Raw genomic sequence first — 19,406 nt, forward strand, 5'->3', positions numbered from 1 at the left:
AGCTAGTGGTAATAGTGCAACTCAAATCTTTTAAACCGCACAGCAGCACAAGCACCATGGTTCGATCGCTCTACCAAACAAAGACAATTATTGCACCCAACAGTTAATATTTTTATTTATATTGTAATTATAAGACATTTTCATTTTTAATGCTCATTGTGGTTGCGTGTACAACTATATATGGCGGTCTTTGAGCGAGTGTCCACTTAAAATAAACAAAATATCAATTTTAATGTGAGAACCAGAAGAAATAATTTTAGCATATAGTAAATTCGGTAGACAAAATTCAAAAGTAGTAACAATTTCAGTTGTTGATAAGTTCTAACGGTCGGTTATTTTTCAGCAACTTACATTTTTTAGCAGCTGACTATTTTCAACAGTCGAAAATTCAGTATCTGAAATTCAACAGATCATGTCAATATCAGCTACTGATTCTGATCCAACGTATCATGTCAGATAATGACTATTAATTGGATGCTAACAGTGAGATTTCTACCTATAAATAGCACACGTATTTTTTAATTGGTGTTATACAAATTCTGAGCAAATCGCCCAAAACTTAAAAGCAATATTCTGAGCTATGATAGGCCATTTTCAAGTCGTAATACAGTAGCATTTTCAAGCAGCAGTACAATAACAAAAAAATAAATCATGTCCAAGTGTCAACCGAAATTATTTTAGCAAATTTTTGTAATTAGGCTTTCTGTATTAACTCTTGATAATCGTGTTAAAACCAACCAGCATATATGAATGTAAGAGTTTTGAAATTTGTATTTATAAAACATTGAAAATTGTGAACTAATGGTAAAAATATGTAATCAGAACATGCATGATTCCTGTTATTCTTGATTTCTGCATCACGCTTTATGTGATTAAAATATAAAACACTGATATTAGTTAACAATGAAATTAATAATATGTCTAATACATAAAACGACACATGTTATTCCGAATATATGTTGTTTTTGTTATGAATATATGCATAGAAGTTTTCTGTTCAAAATGATCTAAAAGGATGAGAATATTTATCCAATTTATGGAGTAACAACTATTTCACTCATCCCCACAAATCTCTCTCAGATAAGAATTCAGAAGAGATCGAATAATATGAGCAGATCAAGTTCCGTGGCTGGTGAAGAAGATTCAATAACTGCTGCTTCTTAGTTTTTGATTTTGTTTATTTGCTGCCTTTGTTAAACATTAAGTTATTTTGATGTATATCTTGTTTTACATTTCCGTCGCTATAAAACAATGTTTGAAGTTATATAAGACAATAAAATGTTCATAATTATGAATACATATACTGGTTTTGAAGTTCTGAAATCTGTATTTCTGAGACTTGCTATTTTGAATATATATTTAAGAAAAAAACCGGTGTCAGCTGAGCCTCGGTTCCTGAGCATGAGATTAATCATATATTTATAAAGTTGTAACATTTTTATTATTATATTTTTGGTTGAATTACTAATAGCCTAGTAATTATGTTTTGACCATCAGTTTTGGTCATTCTTACGAAATCACTTAATTAAATGACTAATATCATTGTTATATTTTAATAATTACGAAGTTAAAAATTTATCATGGCATGCACATATGTTTAACAATGTAATTATAAACATTTAACAATGATATTAACAATTTAATTATATATTTTTTAGAAAAAAGACCAAAAATGATAATCAAAACATAATTACATGACTAAAAATGTTACGCATCAACACAATATTCCATACTAAAATTGACATTTTACTTTACAAAATCAACTTTCCAAACCTATCAGAGTGTTTCAATTTTGACTATTTTATTTTCAAAAATTACATTGTATTTTTTGAATAACTTTAAGTGTAATTGTGCTTCGTTTACGTGTGTGTATAACAAGACATTTGATCTGAATTTTAATCATACAAAATGCCAAACAGTACTAAATAAATTTCATTTGAATTGTAGCGAGATATTAAGATAGACGGCATAAAGTGATAGGCGTACAAAAACAATTCCTCACGTATCCGTTCTATCCATGTTGATTCGAGGCTGGTAACTTTTTGAGCACCCGTATCTAACTAAGGGGAAGTTGGGAGAATGATGCACGAAGATGAGATCGGGATCAATGTTGAAGTAGTTGAAAAATCTAGAAAGGCAGCAGAAAGCACAAACCAGGTAAAAAAAAATTTGTTTTTATTTATTTGTTAAGTTTTTCAAACACAAACATATTGATATACAACTGTTCAGACAGACACAGTAATCCCATTATTTGCATTGCATATATATATATATATATATATATATATATATATATATATATATATATATATATATATAACGCATGGTATTCAAGCATAAAAAAGTTCCAAGCTGATTTGAGCACAGAAATTATTTAATATCTCAACAGAGGTGACCATTGAATGGGTGCACGCTGCTCAAAGTTTCCCTTCTGCTGCTGGTATTCTCGCCGCAAGCTCTCTGTTCTTCAATCCTCCGATCAGAGTTAGTATCACAGTCTTGACCAGTTTTTTGTTCGTGGGTTTGTGTAAAAATTGTCTTTTTGGCTTTATATTATGGGTTTCAGAGAACATGGAGAAAAATTCGGTGCCACGCTTCAGAGAGTTCAGCTGGGAGGAGCTGAAAGCTGCAACAAACGGGTTTTCTCTAGAAAACATTGTTTCGGAGCCTGGAGAGAAGGCTCCTAATGTAGTTTACAAAGGCTTGCTCGAAAATAAACGCTGGATTGCTGTTAAGCGCTTTAACAAGTCTGCTTGGCCTGATTCTAGCCAATTCCTTGTCAGTTCACTGTTTTGTGTCTGAATTAAGTTAATTTTAATGCATGTAATTTGTATGCATAACAACTTTTTTCTAGTTATAAGACCAGCGTAAATGAATCCTCAATCTATTTCCAACATCCAGTCGATTCCATGTTGCTTAAACGGTCTGGAGAAAAGGCGGTGTTTGTACTCTTGCTATGTTCTAATCAAGAATCAAACTAAGATTTTCGAGTTTGAGAAATAGGATAAATAGTGTTGTTTCCTTATTTTTTTGTTGGATTATTGAAGGATGAAGCTAAAGCAGTTGGAAATCTAAGAAGTGGGAGATTGGCAAATCTGATTGGATGTTGCATCGAAGGTGAGGAGAGAATGCTGGTGGCTGAGTTCATGCTCAATGACACTCTTGCTAAGCACTTATTTCACTGTGAGTTTCCTAATCTAATTCTCGTGAGTCTCACAATCGAAGATTTGATTATAGTTTTTTCGAGCCGTAATCTCTGTATTAAAAACGTTCCTACTTCTTGTGGATTAGTATTTTAATGTATGAGAGCGCTGAACTGTCATAGGGAAGAACCAGCCGATGAAATGGGTAATGAGATTGAGGGTGGCCTTTTACTTGGCACAAGCTATAGAGTACTGCAATAGCAGAGGAAGAGCGTTGTATCACGATCTAAATGCTTATAGAGTCTTGTTTGATCAGGTGAACTGTGTTTTGCTAATATCACCTCTTCGGTTTCAAGGATTTAAGTGTTGGATTGTCTTATGTTTGGCTGCGTGGTGGTGAAGGAAGGGAATCCCAGGCTATCTAGCTTTGGCCTAATGAAGAACAGTAAAGATGGCAAAAGTTACAGTACAAACTTAGCTTTCACTCCGCCCGAATACTTGAGAATCGGTAAGCATGCAGACTTCAACTGACTTACTTCAGCTGTCCGTATGGCACAATGGCAGAAACATATAACTTGTGGGTTTAGTTTCGAGTAAAACTGGCTGGCTCTTACTCCTACAATGAGTTATATTTTTGGTAATAAAATCTATGTAGGAAAAGTGACTCCAGAGAGTGCAGTTTTCAGCTTTGGAACCATATTGATTGATCTTCTAAGTGGGAAGCACATACCTCCAACCCATGTACTCTTTTTTTGCTGATTTAGGATAAATAGAATGCAGTATGTCCTAGGTTCAACGAGTCCTGACGTTATTTTTGACTATTGTCCTCTTAAAGGCTCTGGATCTCATCCGGACAAAAAACTTTCTGATGCTCATGGATTCATGTTTGGAGGGTCACATTTCTATTCACGAAAGGACTGAGTTGGTACGGTTGGCCACCCGTTGTTTGCAGTATGAAGCACGAGAAAGGCCGAGTGCTAAGTCTCTCGTCACTTCTCTCTCGTCTCTTCAGAAAGAAACTGAGGTATGATAAAAACATGTTTACCACATTCTCCAGCAGTTGCAGATTTTCCCAAATTCGGACAGTTTTCATCACTCCGTTATATCTAGTGAAGTTTTCAAGATTTTGGTGAATTACCTAATTGTGGTAGCTTAATGATGATACCAGTAAGTTTCACCAAGAGCACCAGTTGCAACGTTTACCATCCATTGTCATTTTGCTAAACAGTACAAGTGGCATATCTATCACCACATGATCTTATAATTGCAGTAAAATTTTAAGATTCGAGTGAAGTCATTGCTATTAGCTCCGACTCTAATAAATTTATGACCATATAATTCTGGGATGGTGGATTGACATTGATGTTGTCTATTATACCGCTGTATAATTTTTATTTTTTTAAACTGTGAAGCTTTGTATAAAGGATATTGTTTATGTTGACTTCCTTTCTGGCTTACACTGTACACCTAATGCAAAAATTTCAAAAGTATTTGAGCTGACAACATAAATTTTCCTGTAAATGATTAAGTGTCACAACTATGTATCAGGTTCCTTCCTACGTCTTACTCGGTGTTCGACAAGGAAAGACCTTATCTACTCAACCATCGCTGTTGACTCCTATGGGTGAAGCATGCCTGAGAATGGATCTCACAGCCATACATGAAATATTGGATAAAGCTGGATACAAAGATGACGAGGGAGTTGCAGACGAGGTCTCCATTTTCGACCTCCCAAATCATATCACAATTTCTATTCATGAAAATCTGATCTGGGTTATTTCTTTCGCAGTTATCTTTCCAAATGTGGACAGTTCAAATGCAGGAGACGTTGGATGCCAAGCAGCAGGGAGATTCTGCTTTTAGAGCCAAGGATTTCACTACTGCAATCGATTGCTACACACAAGTAAGCGTATTATACTATTTGTCATAGGGAATAATGGATTTCATAAGAATTCGATATGATGTCATATATCCACAAGGTGACACCAAATTAAAGTAATTGGTTGGGTGGAAGAATCTCTTAAAATTATAAACCACTATGTAATCTCTTGTGCCGTGGCAATGCGGGACAACAGCTTTACCTATAGTTTGAGAAGTTGACACCAACAACAATCAATTCTGAATGATTTCCACTCAAATATCCTTAATTCAGCTTATGATAAAAACATGAATCACGATATCTATATTGACTAGTTAGTAGCTCTTCCCAATCTTATCAGACTCCACAATTTCTTGTAGGGGTAACGTGTGATCGCCTAATTTTAGGGTGGGTGAAAGTTAACAGGGGTGTTTCATAAGCTGCAACAAAGATTTTTCAGTTACACCTAAAGATAACCCTTAATTTCTACAACTGCTTCATAAAAGGCTTGAAACGATTTATTTGTATTTCTTTGAGCAGTTCATTGATGGTGGGACGATGCTATTTCCGACTGTCTATTCACGACGCTGCTTATCGTATTTGATGTCTGAGATGCCAAATGAAGCTCTAGGAGATGCCATGCAAGCTTTGGTTCTATCTCCAGACTGGCCAACTGCACTTTACCTTCAGGCAGTTTCACTTTTCAAGCTCAAAATGGACAACGATGCCCAGGAATCACTGAACGAAGCAACATATATGGAAGCCAAAAGAAACAGAAATTAAAATCTTGTACAGTTTTCTCCCTTTTCATGGATTTGGTTCACACTTTTCTTGGTTCCCTTTGTCAAACACCATATGAGTATTTGAAATTGTTAAAGATTGTGACTTAGACTTAACTCAACCCCAAAAGCTAGCTCAAGGGGAGAGGATTGTCCTATCCCATATATCACTCAAAGGTTGTGAGACAATTAACACACCTCTCTCACCCCCTCTCACGTCCAGAAATGAACCTCTGGAGCGTGGAGTTTACAAATGACTCAATTATGGACAGAACGGGTGGTCTAATTATAGGCAGTCCAACACATAACGGTGAAACCCGGGTTCTGATACCATGTTAAGATTGTAACTTGGATCTAACTCAACCCCAAAAGCTAGCTCAAGGGGGGAGGATTGTCCAATTCCATATATATCACTCAAATGTTATTTATCCAAACAGAAATTGATAGCTAATTTACATTTTCTGGGTTTCTGGACAACCCACCAACAAAAGGACAATCTTTATCCAAAGCAACGCAATGCATGGATGAGATGCTACCAATTCAAAATTCGGCATTTTGACGAATACGAATGTAAGAGAGAAATAGAGAGCGCGTACCCGATAGCAGTTGGGTTGTTTTTTTTTCCAAAACAGAGACGTTATTTTGAAGCTAACAATTAAAAAAAATTTCTTCGATTCTTGAAAATTCAATTAACACCAAAGGTAACTAACTGATCGATTCTTAAACCCTAAGCAAAAAATATCGACCCACAAATTTAATCGAGAGAAAGCGTTAATATATTTCTAAACAAACTCTAAATATTTAAAAATTACACGTAAAATATGAAAAATGTTCATTTCAGGTGGCTGGCTGATCTTCATCACTCGGGCTCGCCTCTGTCGACAACAATGGGAACGAGCAACTCGCATTCTCCAAGTTTGGTAAAATCCTCATCAAGATTTAATACTATACAAGACTTATGATGGGATATTGAAGTGGAAAAGCCAAGATATGACAAAAGCAAATACCATACAAGCAAGAAGAAGATTCAAAAACCGGTGACTGTTCAGGCAGCTTCTAGTTTCTGAGGTAGTAGCTGTCGCTGCGGCGCTATTGTCATCGCCTGTTTGTTGTTGCAAAGCCTCGAGATCATTAGGCCCGACTATGTTCCGCGCTATCGAATTACAAATCTCGCAAGTCCTGACAATGAGAGTCGCTGTAAGACATCAGATAGAAGATAAAACGATAATAGTTCAAACATTTCGAAATGCAACTGGGAAACTAAAACTATCTCCATCTTATGCTAGTTTGTTGGATTCAGACTCATTGAGTAGATGAAGAAAGGCTTCAACTTCTCTGAGGCTTTCATTGCATTTGTAGCAGAAAATTTTCAAAAATCGAATGAGTTCAAGAATTCCCATATACGGAGAGCTCATTATCATTTGATCACTAAATCGACGAAACCAATGGAATCCGAAGATGGGTAACAAAATAATCAAATAATCATGGAAAAAATTAGGCATATCAAACAGGGATCAAACCTCCAATTCAGAAAAGAAAAGAACCTGTGCAAAAAAATTTAACTACTCCAATTTTTTCTCTTTTGCTTTACTTTTTGCCCTCATTATGTCGTTGATAATCACATTCTTCTTTATTGTTTTCACAATACTAAAGCAGCGTAGTCAGTCTGTGTCAGCTAAGCGTACAAAACGTAATATACCAAATTCTCACAAGATTTACTCGGAGATTGAGCAAAACAAGGCCAAATTTCATGTGTTATCTAAAACCCTCTCTCGCAGTAAATCATAAATTGTCCTAGGCACCAAAAAAAAAAACAAAGAAGACGACAAAATTTGTCGGCGGCAAATTATAACTCACAGTAAAAACGAGTAATTTGTCGATTAACGAATGCATTTAAGAAAATTTATTTCTACAAAAACCACATTCCAATGGCGATTAAAATGTAACTTGATTTTGGGTTAGAAAAAATTCAGAATTTTTCATCCCTTCCACATTGTAGAGAATCAGCAAAATTCACAAAAGTCGAGAAAGATGAGCAACAATAAACTAACAAAAACACAGAAAAAGGATAAGATAAAACGGTTTAAGTCACCAACTTGTTTCCTTTGATCTTGAACCAAGTTTCGGCACAATGCTTATGAGCAGCAGCCAGATCATCCTTACAAGAACACCCCAACTCGATAGCCACACCAAGACCAGGGCTTCTGCTCACCAAACTCAGATGACAAATCCTGCAATCCCTCTCAATTCTACTTATATTTACCTTCTTTTCACCGCTTTCTACATCAATGTCAACTGAACAATCAGAAGAATCCGCCATTGATGAAGCTTTCCTAGATTCCAAAGCCCCCGCTTCCAAAATCTCATCATAAGAGGTCTCGCCATCACCCGTGGAGTAGGCGTCGGAGAAGCAAACGCTGCCCTCTTCATCCTCCTCCTCCTCCTCACTGGCGACGCCTCCCCCACATTCTAAGTCTACGTGGGACATTTTTACGGTAACCGTGTCGAAGGACTAGAAGTTAAGAACCTTTAAATGCATAAAATATTACACAGTAACCCTCAAGATTGGATTTTTAAAGAACCCATTAATGGAATTCAGCATGCTAACGCCTCTGTCTCTACGCAGAACTGCTCATTAAGACATTCAAAGGCAAATCTTTAAAGACCCCATGTGTTGAATTCATATTATTACAACATTTTGGGACTAAAAAAAAGTGAGGATCGAGAGAGAGGATATTGGATTAGGTGACCCTTCCAAGTTTCCATTACTGTACTTTTAACTGCAGTTGATTATTACTTATACCCCCACATAAATTTCAACAAAGCGCAAGAAATTAAAATGTTTAGCATATACGTAACGTGATTCGGAAATGGCCAGATATGAGGTGGATTAGGAACCAAAGAAACAAAGATTTGACGAGGTAAAGACACAGATATATGTACAAATGGGAAGGGTGATTTGAGAAAGTTTAAGAGCATTAACGAATAGAATAACTTTCTAAAATTATACTGAGATTAATATTTTTTGTCTTGTTAGAGTTGCTCTGTTATTCTATTTTCTAATTGCTATTTATTAGATTTTTAATAATTAACAGAATTAATCATACACGAAAATAAATATTTTTATTTGTTTTATATTGTTACAATACCTGATCGGTATACATTTAACGAACCAAATGGATAATAATTAGATTGAACACCCATATGTGAAAAAACTTGGGGAAGAGAGTTTTAAGAAAGTTGTAAGTTATAGTACTTCGCCTGATACCTTAGAAAGTAATTTTAAAAGGTGAGCAAATATATATAAATATATATATATATATATATATATACTACGTGAGGTGACGTGATATGACATATATATATTAAAATTTGTAGAGTTACCGCGATATATTAATCAAATAAATAATATTATTTACAATAATAAATAATATTTTTGATATAAAAATAATATTTTTTAAAAAAATAACTTATATCAATCTTACAAAATTAAATTAATACATTATCTCACAGAAAAGTTTTTGTGTGACGTGAGAATGAATGTACCCTTCATCTCCGAAGGATATATGTACTCCGTTGCCTGAAACAAGGGTGGACGAATAAGTCCGATAAATCGGGTCCTGACTCGATCCATATCTAATTGGGTAATTCAGTCGGTAGAATATCAACATGTGGTTTTCTGCCCAATTGAATAACCGATTTAATTATTTTAAATTACCAGATTAATCGGGTTCGAGTTTTTTTAAAAAAAACACACACAAAACAAAAAAACCCGACCCGAAAAACCTAACATGTACCCACCACTACCCTAAAATACTTGACGTTTTGTTTTTCAGCCACACACACTTTATATTATAAAATAAATGATTTTTGAAAATCGACCGTTGTCCTAATATGTGTTATGCATTGCACTTGATGGCGTCATTCACCGTCGGAACCAGTAAAACCGGTGGCCGTGACATAATCGACCGTGGTCATACTCCATAAATGGTTGGACCACTTAAAATTTGATGACAAAATCATTAAGTTTTATTAGAAAAAAATATTAAAAAATGAAGTTAAAAAATTTGTATAAAAATATTTTTACAAGCAATGACACACACTGCAATTCCACCTTCTTTTGTACGAAATATCATTTGATTCATGTTGTACGTGACAATGATTTAATTTTATGTCTCCATGTGAACTTGAAATCTTAAACTTCAAATTATTGAATAAAATAAAATAAATAATGTTAAATAGTATTTTATCGGATAGGATTCCTTTCAAAAAAGGTTACAAAATTAATTTCTTTTTATCAATTAATAATATATTAAAAACATAATAAAGTTAACATGCGATTATACTAAAGTAGCAAACATGAAACATGGGATTAGGGAACATTTTCCGACCTCTTTTACACGTCAAAAGTTCTAACGAGGACTAAAAAAGAATAGATAATTATGCTTTTTCACACTTTAAGTTAAAGTTATATAACTACAATAATAATAATAAAAAAAACTCAAAATCTCATACCATCTTTTATTAAAATGTATTACAAATCTAGAGATATTAATAATTCTATAAAAATAAGATAATTTTATATAGTATTGTTTAATTTGATTATATGAAGTCAAATAACTTTCCAAGAAAATTACACCATTTATAGATGTAATGTGGACTTTATTCAATAAATATTCAAGGCAAAAATTTGTGTGAGACGGTCTCACAGTTATATTTTGTGAGACGGATCTCTTATTTGGTTCGTTCATGAAAAATTATAATTTTTTATGCTAAGAGTATTACAATTTATTGTGAATATAAGTAGGATTGACCCGTCTCACAGATAAATATTCGTGAAACTGTCTCACAAAATACCTACTCACTATTTAATATATGACGACAAATAGTAGAGATCTAATTTAATTGGCTAAGTCTAGTCGGGCAGTTGGCCAAACAAATCCACCACAACAATCAAGCCCCGTTCCCAAAAATGTGGGTTTGGTATATAGTATTTGACTAAAATCGCAACAACTTGGCTTCAATGATCTACTACTTCTGAAAGCCTAGTAACCTAAACTTCATCTATGTATGAATCTTTCTCCAGCCTTGGGTGCGCAATCAAATCGAGATCTACCTATATATATATATATATATATATATATATATATATATATATATATATATATATATATATAAATATATATATATATATTTTAAAAAAAGAAATCGACCAATCCGGCCTGCAGGTTGGCCTGCCTAGGCCTATGATACGCACGGGCTTGCCTGTTTACGTCTGAAACTAAATGGGTTGAGATTTCCCCAACCCAACCCACTTAATTTGGTTGGTGAGGGTATTGACGGCTATATGAATTAATATGGAGTTCTTCTCGGTCTAAGTCCATGAAATAAGAAATATTTCACAGCTAGAGATGACAATGGGTGAGTTCAGGACGAGTTCGGCCAAACGCGAGACCCAACCTGCCTACCATTGGATCTATCCCCTGAACTAAGGGCCAATTTGGATTGGACCCTTGAACCTGTCAAATTTATTTATTATATATTTTTTTCAAATATAAAATAAAAAGTTTAAATACTAACCAATCATTAACGTTTTTCTTTAAATTTATATTAATAATATATAATTAAACAAATATTATCACAAGTTAAAATCTATCAATTTTAATTAATATAGTTAATTATCAATTTATTCAATTAATAATTAATTAAAATTGTGTAACTATCTGTTTCCATATATTAGATATTTTTATTCCAATTTTAAAATATTATAAAATAAAATAACAAATATAAAAATTATTCTTATATATTACGGGTCGGGGCTTGAGACCCGGTTAGGCGGGTCTAAACCCACCCCACCGAGGCGGGCTTATTTTGGGAGCGGGTTTTGACTTGAAAATTTATGGGGCCCATTGCCATAACTGGTAACTAGTATTCACAGCATGCCGATCTGGGTTAATGGCATGCTTTCTTGCATTCTCGAAATAGTTGGGATCCCACAAGACTGAGTGGGCACTCGAATGTCTGATAAAAAATGATAACAAAAACAAATTAAAGGCAGTTCAATTTGTTTGTAATGGACTACAAGTTAAGGGAAAAGAGACGACCTTCGCAGTAGAAAGGTGACCGCATATTGCAGCTGAACCCATACTCAAAGCCATGTCTCGGTTTCATCAAATGATATCCAACGGTGTTAACCGCACAAGCAACTGCCCATTTGTTTCTGATCTTACTTGTTGGGGGTGTCGCAATTCAACTATTTTCCCTTGAATTTTTTTCATTCGAATCAAAAACAAATCTTGGTATTAAAATAAGCTATGTTCTTATTCTTTTCCACTATTATTTCATGTCTCTGTTGCTAAATTTTAGTTGTAAATTGTTATGGATTTTTACCCTTTTTCTTTCTTGTTTCATGTTTCTGTTCTAACTTTCAATATGTAAATTGTTATGGTTTTTTTTTTTTTGTTTCGTTTCCGTTTTTGTTGCTTCACAATTTTGTTTGTGTTTCACTGCGCTAGCTATTCTCATTGTTTTAAATCGTAGATTAATAATAAATACTTAAGTTAGTAAAATTATGTGAGGTATCAATCGTAAAATGTATTTATAAGTATCATGTAAGATTTGATATAAATGGTAGACACAAAATTTGCATGGTCAACGTATATATATCAAGCTTTGTTAAAAATACATCACTATACCATTTGAAACACACCACATGTTGGATTAAAGGTGAGCTTTTAGGCTTATGAGCTTTTCATATGAGTGAATGAAAATTTGGAAAGGTGAGTTTGTCACACATTGAAAAAATGAAGTGATATAGATAAGTTTATATTGTGTTATACTTTACGGAGATGTAACAATGATTGCTTAAGAGGCTCTCTCGCGCACACAGGCACGTGGGGGTGCAAATCATGGGCCCGATTTGCAGTGGAAAAAAGGATTGATTTGTGTGCTCGCGTACGAGCGCGACTGGGTACGTCGAATGTCGGACCGATCAAGACAAAAATTGCCTAGCAGTCTATGTCATCTTTTGTAATTTTTTTTTCAGTTGAGACTTTTCACATGTCCTTGAGACCTTTCGCATGACATAACTGTTGGTATTTCATCTCCCCAACTGTTGGTGCTTCATCTACCATTTTTAAGGCAACCTGTGGCCTTTCATATGGATAGTATTGACATGTATAAATAGGGGATGTTCCTAGCCTAGAAAAAGAGACCGAAAAATCCACTTTCTCCTGCTACTACGTACAGTTCTTCTGCTTATTCTGCTACAGTAGTACGTACTTCTGTTCTGCTACAGTGCTTCTTCTGCAGTACTTCTGTTCTGTTACAGTACTGCTGCTCGTTCTACTACAGTACTGCTTCTGCTTGTTCTGCTTCTGCTCTGTTCACTGATAAAGTAGATAAATGAGATTTTTATATCAATTTATATTTGGTTTTCCACACCTTTAATACAAAAAGTTGACAAAAAGATGTGACGAAGAAGATAACCACTGGCAGTTTCATCGAAGGGGCATAAGCCATTCGTTGCTTGGTGTTTGCGTGAGTTTTGCTCTTTTTCCCCTTGTTTTAATTTGTTCTCGTGGATTGGGATACTTCAGTTTATGTAAAATGATTATGAGGAGAGGCTCACCAATTTAAGTTTTTATTATTGGCCAATTCGTTTGTTTGATTATCAGAAATTTAAGTTTTTTCAAGTTTGTTGATGCGATCCGAGTGAATTGGAGAATTGGGTAAGCGGAATCGGGGCAATCCACCGAATCTGATAAGAGTTGTGTTTAAGGAAAATGAGCAAGAGTTATGGCTTCAAATATATCCTGTAAACAAGGAAATAAACTCATGAATAAGCGTCGGAGGGTGTCCGACGTGACCATTACGATACTTAAGTCTACAAGTAAAGAGTGATGAAGATAACCAGTGTAGTTCCATAGAGAAATAAATGCTACTTATGTAAATATATGTGGTTGAATAATAACTTGTCACATCGCCCTGCTTTTCCATCTGGTCACATCATCTGTATTCTTTAATTTAGGGCAGTGTCGGCCAATAGGCAATAGCTATTACCAACTGCAGCCCGCGATCTTCTTCTTAGATATCTGCACGTCATTCGGCCGGATCCATCTATCGGATAAACTGGACTCAGTCATAGTCCGTTTATATGGGCCAAGTCATTCGGCCCACTGAGATTCGCATTTTCATCTTTAAAACCAATGCATGCACAGAAAATGTATTCTGAAGATAAGAAGTCCTTGCCAACCTTACAATCCAATCATCTTCCTAAATCCCAAATAAATGAAGGAAAATTTCTTAAAATGTAATCAAATCTTTTCATATTCAACAAGAAAATATAAAATAAGGAGCAGCCATGGCCGTCACAGCGTCATCCCATCTTCTCTTCTCCAGTACCTCACAGTCAATCACTCGTCTCTCCTCTTTCCGAACGCTCTCGACATGCTCAAACAACGGCGGCAGCTTTTTTTGGCGGACGCTTCCGAGCGTCGGCGGTGGAGTGAAGTGTATGGCGGTGACGGCGGAGAAGGAGACGAAGAAGAAAAGTGGTTACGAGCTTTACACGCTGACTAACTGGTTGTTGAAGCAAGAGCAGGTGGGGGCTATCTGGCTATTGATGCTGAGCTTACCATAGTTCTTTCGAGCATTTCAATGGCTTGCATGCAAATAGCTTCACTGGTTCAGAGGGCCAGCATTTCTAATCTGACTGGTGTTCAAGGCGCCGTTAATGTTCAGGGGCAGGATCAGAAGAAGCTTGACGTTGTCTCCAATGAGGTTCACCTTTTTTTTTTGCCCTTCTAAAAGGAAAATTAATTAAGCGTACATTCATCATTTTAAAAGATTTTAGTTGAAAACGAGAGACCCTTTTACGATAAGAAAATGTTCGCTAGCATCATAAATATTAATTGAATTTTGCGTGCATTCGTATAAATTTTCCATTGGAAGCGCCATTTACAGCTTTTGTAGGAATCTGTGCGTTCTTGTTTAAGGGACGTTCTGATATGACAGCTCCAACTCTTTGTTGTTAAAAAGAAGAGTGTACGGCGTACAGTTAGGTTTTAAAGATTATGTTGATCAAAATATATGGAAAACCAGAACATATATGCAATAAACCAAACAAGCGTGCTGTTCACAGTAGAGTATGACTAATGTATAAAACCAGCAAATCAGTATCTTGAAGAAAACAATAGTATAATGCTTAATTAAATCAAACCGAGGCATGTAGCTTGTACAGTTTCCTTAAAACAGATTCGCCCCCTCCGGTATGTGCTCCGAGGATTCAGCGGACGTCTGTTTCCCAGGATACAACGGGCAAACCAGCAGAGTTGCAGCACAAAGCACTATGCTAGCGAACAAAATTGTACCTGAACTTTATCAGTGAACGGAGCAGAAGCAGAACCAGCAGAAGCAGTACTGTAGCAGAACAGAAGCAGAAGCAGTACTGTAGCAGAACGGTACTGTAGCATAACAGAACTACTGTACTCCTTCTGTAGCAAAAAGAGTATTGTAGAAGAACAGAAGTGCAGCAGAACGCAGAAGTGTAGTGAGAGAAAGTGGATTTTCGGTAGTTTCTCTAGGTTAGGCTCATCCCTTATTTATACATATCAATACCATCCATATGAAAGGCCACAGATTGCCTTAAATATGCCTTAAAGATGGTAGATGAAGCACCAACAGTTGGGGAAATAAAGCACCAACAGTTATGCCATGCGAAAAAAAAAAAATCAAAAAATGGCATAGACCGCTAGGCGATTTTTGCCTTGATCGGTCCGAGATTCGACGCGCCCAGGTCGCGCTCGCACATAAGTCAAGCCTTTTTTCCACTGCAAATCGGGCCCATGATTTGCACCCCCTGCGCCTGTGTGCGCGAGAGAGAGCCTCTTGACCAATCATTGTTACACCTCCATAAAGTGTAAAACAATATAAACTTATCTATACCACTTAATTTTTCCAATATGGGACCAAACCACATTTCCAAATTTCCATTCACTGAAAGCCCATAAGCCTAAAAGCCCACCTTTAATCCAACAGATTCTGATTTGTGTTGAAACAGGTGTTTTCTAATTGTTTGAGGTCAAGTGGGAGAACCGGGATAATTGCATCGGAGGAAGAGGACGTTCCGGTGGCTGTGGAGGAGAGTTATTCCGGCAACTACATTGTCGTGTTCGACCCTCTTGATGGATCTTCCAACATTGATGCAGCTGTGTCCACGGGATCCATCTTGGGGATCTACAGCCCTAATGATGAGTGCCTTGCAGATATCGAAGATGATGCCACGGTAAATTGCAATGAACTTCTTTCAGGCCTATATTTCGTTTGATTTAATCCATTTCCACTGGTCGAGTATAGGATTTAAAGACGGAAAGCGAATGAAAAGTGAAGGAAAAATAGATACTAACTTCGGTTTTGAACTCTAGCATAAAGGCTTTGGTTCGAATTGCAAGTTACAAGTAATCTCATGGTAAAATGGTACCAAAACATTCCACACGATGCAGATGCTAAAAGAATATGTAGGGTAGAGCATTTTGGGGTGGAAAATGTGAAACTTGTTCTTATTTTCTGAAAATGTCGTATACAAATTCGATGTCTGTTCCTTATTAGATATAAACTCCCACTCTTCTATAAGAGCCATGTGTCGTATCAAATATGGATGGGGGTCATAAGCCAGACCCATATAGTCCAACATAGATTAATGACTGATTCACTTCTTAAGAATTGTTGTCTTTTTATTCAGATGCTGCAAACTTAGATCATCAAACCAACCGATTAGATGTCACTTATGAGCATTCTCATAACGTTGCGCTGAATTTAAGCTTGTCAAAAATCACTTATTGCTTGGGAAATGTATTTTTCGCAGCTTGACAACGTGGAACAAAGATGCGTCGTGAACGTTTGCCAACCTGGAAACAACCTTCTTGCAGCCGGATACTGCATGTACTCAAGCTCGATAATATTTGTGATCACCTTAGGCAATGGAGTGTTTGCCTTCACCTTGGATCCCATGTTTGGCGAATTCGTTCTCACCCAAGAAAACATCCAAATTCCAAAAAATGGGAAGATTTACGCCTTCAACGAAGGGAACTACCTATTGTGGGACGATAAGTTGAAGAAATACATAGATGATCTGAAGGATCCTGGCCCGAGTGGTAAGCCTTATTCGGCTGGATATATCGGTAGTTTGGTTGGTGATTTCTATAGAACTCTTCTGTATGGTGGGATTTATGGTTATCCTAGAGATAAGAAGAGCAAAAATGGGAAGCTGAGGCTTTTGTATGAGTGTGCACCAATGAGCTTTATAGTGGAACAAGCTGGTGGGAAAGGTTCTGATGGACAGCAGAGAGTTCTTGATATACAGCCAACAGAGGTGAGCAATGATATGATCTAACTAATAAAGTATAATGAATTTGTATGTTTAAAATGTTTCTTCCCCTAAAAACTCACCAAAACCTGTTATGCATCGAATTTGAGCTCGAATAGGGATCAAGCTTAGTTTAAATTGAAATATGTGTGTAGAATTTCATAAATATACTAAACTTTGCGTGTCATCAAACAAATATATAAAGCTTAGAACTTGAAATACTCGTTGGGTTGATCTGACTCGGCTGTATGGCTAGCATGAAGCATGCTCCCTACATCATGATTTAAGGTTTTGGATAGGATTCTAATCTGTTGCTGTTATTCTTGTGCAGATACATCAGAGAATTCCATTGTACATTGGAAGTGTGGAAGAGGTCGACAAATTAGAGAAATATTTAGCTTAAAAAGAAAGTTATTGTGGAAGAAGTTTACCTTTTACATGATAATATACAATTGTTGTGCTTTGCTAAAGAAGAAAATTTTATTCGAATATGTGTAAAAAGAATTTGAGATCTGAGGAAACCACAGTGTTTAAAAGCTCTTTTGTGAAGTTAACATTATATATATATATATATATATATATATATATATACATTTATATATATATATATATATATATATATATATATTGTTGTGAAAAAGTAAAAATTTACGGTAAAAAGTAAAAATCTCAAACTCTCAAAATTATCAAACTACACACTTTATAATATTTTTCTCTCAACTCAATTGTTATTTCATTCACAAATGAGTGCTCTATTTATAGAGTTTCATATACAAATATTCCAAAATAAATTACCTCATTACATACATCATCACACACTAATTTTCAATATTCAACACCTAATTTTACCTAATTTTCAACATTCAACATTCAACATACATATTTTAATATTATATTTTCAACACTCCCCCTTGTGATGATGATCACAATGATTGTTTTCATTACGTGTTTTTATACTGCCTCGTTAAAAACCTTACTTGGAAAAACCCATTGGGATAAAAACCATAGTAAGGGAAAAAGAGTGCAGTCACGTAAACTCCCCCTGATGTTGACATGAACAGTTCTTCACAAATTTCGTAGATTGCGCATCCCAATATTATATATGTGCTTTCTGAATATTGACGTAGGAAGTGCCTTTGTGAAGAGATCTGATGAGTTTTCACTTGATCGAATGTGACGAACATCAATACATTTATTCTTCTCAAGCTCCTTGGTAAATGCGAAGAACTTAGGAGGAATATGTTTAGTTCTGTCGCTTTTTATGTATCCTTCTTTCATTTGAGCAACATATGCAGCATTATCTTCATATAGTATCACAGGTTTCTCGTCGAATGATAATCCGCATGAGATTTGGATATGTTGGGTCATTGATTTTAACCACACACATTCACGGCTTGCTTCATGTAGTGCAATAATCTCGGCATGATTTGATGAAGTTGTTACTAGTGTTTGTTTCTGTGAACGCCAAGAAATTGCAGTGCCTCCACGAGTAAATACATATCCAGTTTGGGAACGTGCCTTGTGTGGATCAGATAAGTATCCAGCATCAGCATAACCAATTATACTTGGATTAGCATCTTTTGAATACAAAAGTCCCAAGTCTGTCGTTCCTCGTAGATAACGGAATATATGTTTAATTCCGTTCCAGTGTCTCTTTGTTGGATATGTGCTAAATCTTGCCAACAGATTCACGGCAAAAGATATATCAGGCCTTGTACAATTTGTAAGGTACATAAGGGCACCGATGGCACTTAGATATGGTAATTCTGGACCAAGAATATCTTCATCATCTTCACATGGACGGAATGGATCCTTTTCTATGTTTAATGATCTAACAACCATTGGAGTACTTAAAGGATTTGATTTATCCATATTAAAACGTTTAAGGATCTTTTCTGTATAATTTGTCTGGTGAACAAACATTCCACATTCTTTTTGTTCAATTTGCAAACCCAGACAATACTTGGTTTTTCCAAGATCCTTCATTTCAAATTCTTCCTTCAAGTATGACACAACTTCTTGAATTTCCTTACTCGTTCCAATGATGTTTAAATCGTCAACATATACAGCAATAATTACGCATCCGGATGTTGTTTTCTTAATGAAAACACAAGGGCATATTGAATTATTTACATATCCCTTCTTCATCAAGTGATCACTTAGCCGATTATACCACATTCGGCCGGATTGCTTTAACCCATATAATGATCTTTGTAATTTCACAGAATAACATTCTCTGGGTTTTGAACTTTGTGCTTCAG

The 19,406-nt window shown here is 35.5% G+C and overlaps 3 protein-coding genes across 3 annotated transcripts; 2 read left to right on the plus strand and 1 right to left on the minus strand.

Annotated features, from left to right (window-relative positions):
- The first annotated feature begins 1,954 nt into the window (after positions 1–1,954).
- Positions 1,955–5,784, plus strand: LOC140839890 (serine/threonine-protein kinase BSK5-like). Its single transcript, XM_073206875.1, has 11 exons — positions 1,955–2,157; positions 2,390–2,484; positions 2,567–2,778; positions 3,048–3,183; positions 3,326–3,459; positions 3,546–3,651; positions 3,799–3,884; positions 3,979–4,167; positions 4,692–4,856; positions 4,933–5,046; positions 5,542–5,784. The coding sequence occupies exons 2-11, from the start codon at positions 2,403–2,405 to the stop codon at positions 5,782–5,784; spliced, it is 1,467 nt and encodes a 488-aa protein (XP_073062976.1). The 5' UTR covers positions 1,955–2,157; positions 2,390–2,402.
- LOC140839891 (uncharacterized) lies at positions 5,749–8,698 on the minus strand. The gene is made up of 3 exons (XM_073206877.1): positions 7,877–8,698; positions 6,237–6,959; positions 5,749–5,886 (listed from the first exon to the last, which is right to left on the minus strand). Exons 1-2 carry the CDS (start codon positions 8,266–8,268, stop codon positions 6,737–6,739), a joined length of 615 nt encoding a protein of 204 aa, XP_073062978.1. The 5' UTR covers positions 8,269–8,698; the 3' UTR covers positions 5,749–5,886; positions 6,237–6,736.
- A 5,302-nt stretch (positions 8,699–14,000) lies between these two features.
- LOC140839892 (fructose-1,6-bisphosphatase, chloroplastic-like) lies at positions 14,001–17,708 on the plus strand. The gene is given in 5 exon segments (XM_073206878.1): positions 14,001–14,388; positions 14,391–14,561; positions 15,841–16,065; positions 16,645–17,151; positions 17,477–17,708. Coding segments are annotated over 5 exon segments (1,221 nt in total). The 5' UTR covers positions 14,001–14,142; the 3' UTR covers positions 17,549–17,708.
- The last annotated feature ends 1,698 nt before the right edge of the window (positions 17,709–19,406 follow it).

The sequence above is a fragment of the Primulina eburnea genome, chromosome 8 (assembly GCF_022965805.1).
Source record: "Primulina eburnea isolate SZY01 chromosome 8, ASM2296580v1, whole genome shotgun sequence".
NCBI lineage: Eukaryota > Viridiplantae > Streptophyta > Magnoliopsida > Lamiales > Gesneriaceae > Primulina > Primulina eburnea.

What these genes read in the sequence shown, in the direction of transcription:
- LOC140839891 (XM_073206877.1), bottom strand. Translation starts at nt 8,268, where the DNA reads ATGTCCCACGTAGACTTAGAATGTGGGGGAGGCGTCGCCAGTGAGGAG. An exon ending in TTCAAGATCAAAGGAAACAA is followed by an intron (nt 6,960 to 7,876) that starts GTTGGTGACTTA and finishes TCTCATTGTCAG; the next exon opens with GACTTGCGAGATTTGTAATT.
- LOC140839890 (XM_073206875.1), top strand. Translation starts at nt 2,403, where the DNA reads ATGGGTGCACGCTGCTCAAAGTTTCCCTTCTGCTGCTGGTATTCTCGC. An exon ending in TCTTCAATCCTCCGATCAGA is followed by an intron (nt 2,485 to 2,566) that starts GTTAGTATCACA and finishes TATGGGTTTCAG; the next exon opens with AGAACATGGAGAAAAATTCG. An exon ending in ACGAGGGAGTTGCAGACGAG is followed by an intron (nt 4,857 to 4,932) that starts GTCTCCATTTTC and finishes TTTCTTTCGCAG; the next exon opens with TTATCTTTCCAAATGTGGAC.